Consider the following 11,316-nt stretch of genomic DNA (forward strand, 5'->3'; position numbering starts at 1 on the left):
TTGCCCTGCCTACTTTGTACTTTTCAAACCAGTGTTAGTGCCTAAGAAGTTTAATCAAGTTATTGTGAAACTCAGGGCCTTGCTTATTTACTTTTACAAAAATAACTGTTTAACTAGGATAGGATACAGAGGGACCGAGACAAATTAGAGGATTGGGTCAAAAGAAATCTGATGAGGTTCAACAAGGACAAGTGCAGAGTCCTGCACTTAGGACAGAAGAATTCCATGCACCGCTACAGACTAGGGACTGAATGGCTAAGCAGCAGTTCGGCAGAAAAGGATCTTGGGGTTACAGTGGACGAGAAGCTGGATATGAGTTAACAGTGTGCCCTTGTTGCCAAGAAGGCCAATGGCATTTTAGGATGTATAAGTAGGGCCATTGCCAGAAGATCGAGGGACGTGATCGTTCCCCTCTATTAGAGGCTGGTGAGGCCTCATCTGGAGTACTGTGTCCAGTTTTGGGCCCCACACTACAAGAACGATGTGGAAAAATTGGAAAACGTCCAGTGAAGGGCAACAAAAATTATTAGGGGACTGGAGCTCATGACTTATGAGGAGAAGCTGAGGGAACTGGGATTGTTTAGTCTGCGGAAAAGATGACTGAGGAGGGATTTGATAGCTGCTTTCAACTACCTGAAAGGGGGTTCCAAAGAGGATGGACCTAGACTGTTCTCAGTGGTAGCAGATGACAGAACAAGGAGTAATGGTCTCAAGTTGCAGTGGGGGAGGTTTAGGTTGGATATTAGATATTGGATATTTTTCACTAGGAGGGTGGTGAAACACTGGAAGGCGTTACCTAGGGAGGTGGTGGAATCTCCTTCCTTGGAAGTTTTTAAGATCAGGCTTGACAAAGCCCTGGCTGGGATGATTTAGTTGGGGATTGGTCCTGCTTTGAGCAGGGGGTTGGACTAGATGACCTCCTGAGGTCCCTTCCAACCCTGATACTCTAAGAACTACAGAACTAGTGGGATTTTTCCAGCTTTGTTGCATTACTGCTGTAACTTGTTTTACGCTGTCATTCACTTTCTCTTAAACTTGTGTCTTGTTTAATGTTACAGACCGTCATAAATAAAGCTTCAGACTTCATTGTGCATGGGGGTCTAACTTTTCAAGCACATTATGTGCTTAGCATGCATATACCAATATTATTTTTAAAAACCTGGACCTCTGACCTATGCTTACAGATGCTGAGAAACGTTATTTAACCTACATATATATATATGTCTACTCTGGCCTTGCAAAGTTTTGCTGAGAACTTGTTGGGAGCTCTTAATTGAAAGGTGGACTTCAGACTTTTCTCCAAACTATTTGAAGGACGAGAATTGTTAAAAAGCATTTAAACAGTGTCAATCAGATTTTATTTCCTTGTTGCCATGATGTCATAATCCTACTAATTTCTTAATGGCATAGTCAGAAAATGACATATAAAATAAGGTGACTTTTCAAAAAAGCTTTACAGAACTTTCTGTTCTACTTCAGAATCTAGTTTTACACCTTTGCAGATCACCTGGAATCCAAAGCATAGCTAGCAATGACACAGCAAAATCATAAAAGGTATCATTCTACATCTATAAGGACTAGTTAGTCTAAAAGATAAGCTGGTAACGATATTAAAAACCAAAAGGCTTTTTAATCTAGCTTTCCTACAACAAGCCACACACTCCTTGCCCAGCTTGAAAATACGGAATTAGTGTGTACAAGTAGTCTCATCATGACTTTGCTACCTAGAAGCTGTCAGCCTGGAACTGCTATGCAAGGGTGCAATCTACCGTGCAGCTAGAGGTGTAATTCCCAGCTAGGGTAGATGTGGACATGCTAGCTTTGACTAAGCTAAACTTGCTAAAAATAGTTGTAGGGGAGTGGGAGGCAGCAGAGTGGCGTGGGAGGCAGCAGAGTCCAGCCACCTACGTACAATCCCATCCAAGACCCGAGGCGCACGCACTGGCAGCTAGCCCATGCTGCCGCTTGCACCACTGTAGCTACACAGCCATTTTTAGCATAGCACAATCAAAGCTAGCCTGCGAACGTCTATCCAAGATGGGAATACACCTCCAGCTGCAGTATGCTCTTCAGTGTGGGGAAGGTCTCCTATTATGTGTCAGAAGAGTGCCTAGCACAGAGATGCCCTGATTTTAGCTGGGCATCTCAGTGCTATTATAATAAAAACCTTTAATAAGAATAGCCACAGAGGGTCACAAAATCTTAAGAGTGAGTTTCCCATGATTCCCACTGGATGTCCAAAATCCAAGAGTCAGAATAAACAACATAGGATGTTTTGGAAATAAACAAAAACAAACAAAATGAAAGAAAAAAACCCACACACACCACAAGAGGCACTTAATAAAGAGTGTAATGTGTGCACATTAAAATGTTTTCTCTCCATTGCCCCATCACCATGTGCACTTGAAAATGCTGCAATGGTGACTGGCCCTGGAGGACAGAAGGAGCTCTCCCGCTCGTACACCTGTCAGGGAAACCACAAACCTGTCCTCAGGGAGCGCAAAGGCCAAGGAAGGTAAGTGCCAGTGTGTGAGACACCTTGAGGGCCAGCAGGGTCATGGCTCCATCCTCTTTTGAAACAGGTGAGGCACATGTTGTAGTTACCTGAGCCAGTCCCCTGTGCCATATGAGGCATTTTAACCTGCCTGTGTATTCTGCAAGTAGAATGCAGGAGAAAACCAGTGCAGTACCCTTTCACTCTCCTACCTCCTTCACTGCAGCTATACTTAGTGTAGGTAAAAAAGACATCTTACCTTCCAAATCAAAATAAAAACCTCAAGTTCTCAGTGCCAAATCCAAAAAGGAAATTAACACATGACTGAACGCATACTGGCACCCATTACAGAAAACAGAGTTTGGTTTACAAAGAAACTACACTGATTTAATTAAACTGACACAAATTTGTGGTGGACACTTGTTTCAGTTTAGCTTAAATCTGCTCTAAATGGATTGAAATTAAACCAAAATAAGCTATGTTTAAGCTAAAATGAGTTAAGGGTTTGCACTGGTTTAAAACTTAATTTCATTAAACCAGTTTGACTGTCTCATGGAGATAATCTCTAAGATTAAAGATCTGAAAATAGCTCCAGGTTAAAAATTGTCTCCTAAATCTAAAGATGTACAAATAAGAAAATGTTCTTCATATACTTAATAGGACTCTTCACATAGACCCTAAACAAAACTTATCATTAACGTGGAAGGCAAACTACCCCTTCAACAATATGGTGGATGATCAACTTTTAAAAAAATAAATACAACTTTTGGAGAAAACATGTTACTAAATCTAGTAACTTTGAACATGTATAAACCTCATCCACTAATAAATACCTGAAGATTTCTAGGAAGAGCCTCCGTTTTTAATAATTACTTCCATAATGCAGACATCTGTCTAACAGAACCTGACTGAGAACAGCCAGGCCACAGAACAGCCATCAGTTGGCAGCCACTTCTGTTCATTGCTAACCGGACTGTATTTGAACAGATTACTTATAAGTGAAGAATACCACCTGAGCTCCTCGGTCATACAGTTTGCAATATTTTTTTTTGCTAGGCAATACTTTTTAAAAAAGAAAAATCTATTTAGCAGTACACTCACAAAGCAGCTAAGAATCAAAAGTTACATTTTTACAGGAAGGAAGACAAGCATTTGATTCAATACTCACAGTATAGGAATAACTTTTGTGTAAATATAGCAATGAAATGGATAGCTTGAGAATTGTACCCATCATGTTAATACTCTTACACCAACCCACTTAAAATAAGCTGTCAATTTAGTTTAGGCTCAAATGTAGGTTTTGCAAGTTTCTTAATCGAGTAAGACACCATACGATGAGATTTCTATATTTTAATACAAGTTTAATTTTAAACATTATCTCATGCTGTTGTGAAGCCAAACAAAAACTTGAAGCAAGTGTATCAGAAACATTAAGTGATACAGTAGTAACAAAAGTGAAACTGGCCACTCTGTTTTACTATCTGAGCTAAACATAAGCAAAAAGCCAACAGCATAAATAACGTAAGTTAGCTTAACAGAGTACTTATCTTAGTAGTTAGAGGCATTAACAAGACAGATAAGGGTTTTATTACTATTTCTATAGTGACATGAGCTCTTTAATGGTAAAAAAAAAAAGTAGTAACTCACCCTGATGTAAGCATTCTGAATTTCTGCTAGTTCTTTACCAAGTGGAACAACAAATTTTTCAACTTGCCGCTCATGAGAGTAAGGCTGAATATCTGGGGAATCTTCAGAACACAGCTCTATCTGTGCTATCAATAGGTTGGAAATAACTTCCTGTACAGCCTATGAAAAAGTCACAGGAAAAGAGTGTTTTACATAGTGTATTTTTCTTAATGTCATCTCACTGCTGTAAATCAAGGATATGTGAAAGTTAACAACACAGGCCCTGTAAAACTATTTGAAATAGCAAAGAAACATTACCTGTATTGAGGGATCTGCAGACAGCAATTCATTTTTCAGCAGTCTCCACTATAACTAGGGGCCCTGATTGATCATTTCAGCCATTTTAAACATCAGACAAAACAATGTAGTCAGGAAAATGCCCTACCACATCATATACACAGCAAGTAAAACAATCATTAAAATAGCAATAAGAAAAAATACTTGAGTTAGAACTATTCTAGCACCATTTGTTAAAAAGTTTTGCTATAAAAAACTACGTCTGCATCAGCTGCCATAACCCTCCCTCACTCCACCTCATCAGGCCATTAGTCCAGTATAAACAAGTATATTAATATGAGAGGGATAATTTGTGACATTCATTATAAATGTGGAAGAGTTTAGATCACGGAGTTTGGAAATTCCTCGTTTCCTCTGATACTATTTGGGAAAAGGTGGCATAACACATTCAGACTAGTACTGCACAGCAACATTAACAGTGCCGCAGGAGCCACTTGTGCCTGACTAGGATCATGCAATTCTAATCAGCAAGCTGCTGCTGCCAAGAGAGCAACACTCATGTAATGATCGCTCTTCTGGGGGGCTCTATTGAAGCCACTCTAATTCTCAGCCCACTAATGCAGTACTTGACTCACCTTTGTGTCACTGCCTGGTGTGGCAGTTAGAGCCAAGATTCTAAATTGGTTTGTGTATTTGCTCAGTTCCTTCACAACCTGACAAAAAAACCCAAGAGTTACATTAATATCCTGAAAGAGGAAAAGCTCTTACTCTCAATTGTTTACATATGTGAAAAATTAAAATGTTCAAGAAAGCATTCTCCACAAAGTTACTGTCTAGCCTAGAAACAGAATCTAACAATAAATGATTGTCAATCCCCTCCCATCCCACCCCCAAAAAAACCCTTAGATTATGTGAACTGGCTTCAAGAGCCAACTCCGCATACTAGAATAGGGGTAGTCTTTTTTTTTTTGGTCAAGGTCTACATTTATTAGTCAAGATATAGTTAACATCCAGATGCAAGAGAAAATAAAAAAAATGATAAATAAAAAAAAATTGCAGGGTCCGTGCAAACGCATCTGGCAGTCTGGATTTGGTCCGCGGTTTGCCTGTTGACTACCCCTGCACTAGAACTACTTGGGTGAGCACTGAAAAGGATTATTACTGGATTCAGCAAGTGGATTTACAGCACATTAGCCAAATGAGCTGCCCAACAGGAAATCTGGAAGGCCACTCTGAAAGCCAGCATTTGCAACCTGAGTACAAAACTAGTCTGAAATGATGAAGAAAATGGTATGACAAAGGAGCTGGACAAGGGGGCAAGAGCTGCATAAAACCCACATGCACCCATCTGTATCTCATTGCGAACTTGTTTTAATGGCAACTGGGAAAGAGGGAGGCTGTTCCTTTGAAGCCATCTATATTCCTGTTCCTCACCCAGATCAGCTCCTAAAGTCAAATACACAATTAATGTACAGGGCTACAAGCAGCCTGGCAGCACAAGCATCTATTCTTCTGTAGTACTCTGATATATTATGACCAAGAGACAGTCTTCTGCTGTGTGAGGAAAAGTATGAGAACCACTGGAAGGGCACAGAAAAGTGCTACAAATATCAAACAGAAATTAAAAAAAAAAATACAAAAAAAAGTCAACACACAGAAGAGGACAAGGGAATTAAATATACACATTAAAAAGTGATGGTAGTCATGCCCAAGTACAGCAAGACAGGATAAGGAAAAAAGCATTTTATATGCCAATTCCACAGCAAAGGTGACTAACAAAGAAAGCTGGGAACCACTACTCTGCCTTAAGTAAGCTCACAAAATTCTCAATGTGAGTCGTTTCCCCATAACACATGTAAACGATCACCACAAAAAAAAACGATCACCGTTAAAAAAAAGCTACATTGGACTTTAATAGAATAAAGAAGTATGTAATCCTTTGTCAGATGCTCAGAAAGCACCACAGCCTGTACACTTGCATTATTACAAAATGAAAACAAGTTACTAAAGGGTTTGAAATTCAGGAGGGCTGCAGGAAGGAGGTGGTGCAGCTATGGTGAACAAGCCTGTTCTCTGTTTTAATTCTAATAAAAACAGAAGCCTCAGCATTTTCCTATATGTGCCATATTATACGAGTCTGCTGTTTGTCAGTTTTCCTATGCAATGATCTAATAGGGAACCATCTAGTGCCACATCAGTTCACTGCAAATTTCTCAATACAGGACTTGCTTCATAACTTTAAACCGAAGTATTGATAGAAAGGGATTTAACCAAGATATTTCAATGCCTTTTTCACTGCATGAGACAAGACCTCAACTGAAGGGACAACAGTGGGTCATACTGGGCTCAGAATTTAGTTCAATTTAAGTAAAGTTTTTTCAGAAATGTGGTTTAATTTGCAATCTCTAAGATAGGAGACCCCAGTGGCAGCAGTTTAAATGTTTAATTCCTTGCCAATACATGCCAGATAGACTGCTGTAGATTGAGTTCTCATAAACATACCCATGCCCTGTAGAAATAGCCCCACACGACAAATGCATTTTTAATTTTTTACACTCTAAGGTTTAAAAATTAATTTCTGAAAAGAAAATGCAGTTCAATACCCAACCATACAAAATGCTTATCTCCCCATCTACTTAAGATTTCATAACACAGTTAGAATGGACAGCATCTTGTGTACATTCTTGTTGCATGCAATTTATCCATTACTTGTATCAAGGTATTGTAAGCCACAAAATAATGTTTTGTCTTTGTTGATTTCTTACCAAAATCCTCAGTTTAAAAAACTGCAGAACAATCTACATTTGTGCGTAAATTATCTATGATTGCAAAAAGAATTGCTCACAAGATTATGCAGTTCACATTAGTCCACCATTACCTGGCAGTAGGCATAGTTTCCAAGAGCTTTGTGGGCTTCATCAATAACCAAACATTTTATTTCTGCTGCAGGACAGGTTCCACGAGAAAGATCATTTACCATTACTTGAGGAGTAAGAAAAAAGACCCTCTTATTGTGCCAGATTTCCTTCCGATTGAGAACCTGGGTACCCCCTGGGAAAAAAAAAAAAAAGAGCACTATTACAGATTTCAATTAGTTGTTACCACTCAAGAGAGAAATCTTGGAGTCACTGTGGATAGTTGTCTGAAAACATCCACTCAATGTGCGGCAGTAGTCAAAAAAGTGAACAGAATGTTGAGAATCATTACGAAAGAGATATCTCAAAAAAGATATATTGGAATTGGAATATATTCCCTCTGGGTGACATGGCATTGGCCACTGTCAGAAGACAAAAGAAAAGGAGTACTTGTGGCACCTTAGAGACTAACCAATTTATTTGAGCATAAGCTTTCGTGAGCTACAGCTCACTTCATCGGAACTGAATGCATCCGATGAAGTGAGCTGTAGCTCACGAAAGCTTATGCTCAAATAAACTGGTTAGTCTCTAAGGTGCCACAAGTCCTCCTTTTCTTTTTGTGGATACAGACTACTCTGAAACCTGTCAGAAGACAGAATACTGGGCTAGATGGACGGGGAACATGCCTTTTTAAGTCTGGACAGTTTTATAGGCATTTCACCTGCTGAGTCACTCAAAGCCTAAGTTTATTGTAATCAGTATGAAAAACTTCACTTAAAACAACAGGATGGCCCAAAGATTCCCTGGAGAGTACCATCTCCTATGATACAGGTGCCATAGCTCAAGCTCAAGTTTAGATCAGTGGCAGCTTGAAATAAGAAAAGTGAAAATTAGTTTGAGAATAGGGAACAGACTGACTGCATTATTCTAAGGTCACATCTACACTACATGATAGGGGTCAGATTCCCAGGTCACAGACACATACTCGTGCTCATGCTCATCGAGCTAGCACAGGTATAAAGAGTAGTGTAGCTGTGGTAGGATGGGCAGTGGCACAGGCTAGTCGCCCTGAGCATAAACCCGCCTGAAACTGGTGGCTACATCTTTGGCACAGCTTGCCGCCACCGCCCATGATGTGTCACCATTGCCCGAGCTACACTACTATTTATACTTACCTTAGCACCGACTGATCTAGCATGAGCATGCGTAAATGAGCTGGGAATCACACCCCTAACTTGACATGTAGACATACCCTGAAGATCCCCTAATCAGTGGAAAGCTACACAAAGAGATATTACATGTTGAAGTTCATGCCCACCTTTGGCTTCAGGAAAGAAGGAAGCTTTTAAACATGGATAATAGAGTCTTCTAGAAATATCTAGTCCACCTTTTGGATAATAGGGTTGAGAAGAGATTACTTTGTGTATTAAGCCAGTAAACATCACAGGTTTACAGTTTAGGTAAGAGGTGTGAGCATCCTGCTGAGCTGAAAATTGATACATCTTGAATTATAGTCTCCCTACTGCTCCACTATAATTGAGAATAGTTCATCACTAAGGCTGCAAGTCTGTCATGGAGGTCACAGATTCCATGACTTTCCAGGACCTCCATGACTTCCGCAGCTGCTGGTGCGGCTGACCCTGGGGGCCGGCCACTGGGGCAGCTCCTGGGCTGCCTGAGCAGCAGCTGGTGCCACTGGCTCTGGGCCATATCATTCAGTTTCTTCAGAATTGATTTTTTTCTAAACTAATTAAGTTTCTAGCCCATGTGGCAGCAAAGAAAACCTTCCAAATGTGACTTGAGCGTAACTGTTGCAGTAACGGCTGAGTCCGTAGGCACCCTGATACAATGATTCCGAGATATGAACTGCACTGTCTCCTGTTAATCTGATTAAAGTATCAATTTTGTGATGACCTTTTAGCGTCAATATTAACTACAGATTAAGTGTTCACTTTAACTGATGAAATGAGGGCACAGAGTAGTAATGAAAGAAGGAACTGCAGAGAAAAGAACAACAGACTCGAACACAGGGGTGTAGGAGCTCCTGTTTGGTGCTCAGGGTGGGGGTGGGAATGTGGGGGGGGGGGTGCAAGAATCAGGGCATAGAGTGGGGGCGGGCTGGAGAGGGGGGGGGTACTGGAGCCAGGGCACCGCTCAATGCTGCGTCCCGCCTCTGCCGACAGCTACGCGAGGGGCAGCGTGCGGGGCCCTCCCTACCTGTCATCTCGGCCATGTGGTGCGGAGGGATGCCCATGACGCGGGCGCAGGCCTCCATCTGCTGCGCCACCAGCGGCCTGGTGGGCGCCAGGAAGAGCACCTTGGCGGAGGGGAACCAGCGGTAGAAGTTGTACATGACCACGGCGGCCACGAAGGTCTTGCCCAGCCCGGTGGGCAGGCAGACCAGCGTGTTGGCCAGCAGCGCCGCCCGCGCCATGCGCTCCTGGTAGCCGCGCACCGGCCAGTTGGTGGGGTAGACCCACAGCGAGCCCGCCGCCGCGCAGAACCCGCCGCCGCCGCCGCCCGCCCCCGGGCCCGGGCCCCGCTCGGCCTCGGCCGCCGCCGCCGCCAGCAGCAAGTCATCGTCCCCCGCCGCCGCCGCCTCGGGGCCGGGCCCGGGCCCAGGCCCAGGCGCGGGACCGGCCGCCGCCTCCCGCCGAGGGGCTGAGGGGGCCCCCGGGGCGCGCCTGACGCCAGCCCCCCAGCTCTGGAACAGCGTCCTCTGCCCGCCGCCGCCGCTCATGCTCGGTGGGGAACGGCCGGCCCCTCCCTCAGCGCCCGCCCGCCGGCGCCCCCGCCGCCATCTTGGGGCCGGCGGCTCTCCGGGAGCGCCGGAACACCTCGCCACGCTCCGAGCGCTGCCGCGTGAGCGCCGGCCCCCGCAGCCCGCTGGGAAGTGTAGTCATTCAGGGCCGCTCTCTGCCGCGAGAGGCGCTGCGGCATGCTGGGAAATGTAGTCGTGTGGGGGGGGCTTACGGCTAGCAGGCGCTGCAGCATGCTGGGAAATGTAGTCGTGGGGGGGGGCTTATTGCTAGCAGGCACTGCAGCATGCTGGGAAATGTAGTCAAGGGGGAGGCTTATTGCTAGCAGGCGCTGCAGCATGCTGGGAAATGTAGTCATGTAGGGGGGCTTACTGCTAGCATCCGCTACGGCATGCTGGGAAATGTAGTCCGTTTAAGAGCTTGACCAAGTCCCCTGGAGGGAAGGCACGTGCAACCCAAGCGCTGGCTAAAGCCACCAGGACCCAGTCCCGCCTTCCCAGATGTTCTAGTCCCTGTGCATGTTGTTCAGGGAGCCTGTGCTGGAAGACTACCCACAGTATTGCTTCTGCACTGTCAATCATAGTATGTACCGGGCTGGAAACTTACTAGCCATCACTTTACGAATGCGGAACCAGGCCAAGGGGAACAGAACCGAACCGAAGTTATTCACCTCTTTCACTGACCCGTCATGCACGAGTCATGCTCCTGTTTAAAATGCTGGCAAAACTCTAATCAGGCATTTTATCAGACTGTCTCTTAAACCAATTTCCGTGATAATAACACAGTAAAGAAAGGTTTCAGAGTAACAGCCGTGTTAGTCTGTATCCGCAAAAAGAAAAGGAGGACTTGTGGCACCTTAGAGACTAACAAATGATTTGAGCATAAGCTTTCCTGAGCTACAGCTCATTCGTGAGCTACAGCTCACTTCAACACCCATTGTTTCATGTTCTCTGTGTATATAACATCTCCCCACTGTATTTTCTACTGCATGCATCCAATGAACTGAGCTGTAGCTCAAATAAATTTGTTAGTTTCTCAGGTGCCACAAGTACTCCTGTTCTTTTTACAGTAAAGAAAGATAGTGTGATAAACACTGCACACCCTGACAAACAGCTAGTCAGGTACCACAAGGGTTCAACACGTTATAAGAAAATAGATTGACTACCAGTACATAATGACAAGCAGCATTACATACCTTTTGCCAATATTTAGGTTATAAAGTCTTCTAATGACAGCTCTAGGATAGTTGTGTTTTCATGTCATCCCATTATTTACAGTTAGAATC

At 43.5% G+C, this 11,316-nt stretch overlaps 1 protein-coding gene across 3 annotated transcripts in view; it reads right to left on the minus strand.

The window, feature by feature from the left end:
- The window catches only part of FANCM (FA complementation group M), a 142,122-nt gene extending 132,034 nt beyond the window's left edge, over positions 1–10,088 (minus strand). For all 3 annotated transcript variants that reach the window (XM_084630703.1, XM_084630702.1, XM_084630701.1), the window contains exons 1-4: positions 9,490–10,088; positions 7,296–7,468; positions 5,053–5,130; positions 4,142–4,300 (exon numbers count right to left, since the gene is read on the minus strand). In XM_084630703.1, coding sequence (XP_084486829.1) covers positions 4,142–4,300; positions 5,053–5,130; positions 7,296–7,468; positions 9,490–10,012 — 933 coding nt within the window. In that variant the 5' untranslated portion in view covers positions 10,013–10,088. The remainder of the gene's footprint in view (positions 1–4,141; positions 4,301–5,052; positions 5,131–7,295; positions 7,469–9,489) is intronic.
- Positions 10,089–11,316: the final 1,228 nt, after the last annotated feature.

Source organism: Lepidochelys olivacea, assembly GCF_965140295.1.
Source record: "Lepidochelys olivacea isolate rLepOli2 genome assembly, chromosome: 6".
Taxonomy (NCBI): Eukaryota; Metazoa; Chordata; order Testudines; family Cheloniidae; genus Lepidochelys; species Lepidochelys olivacea.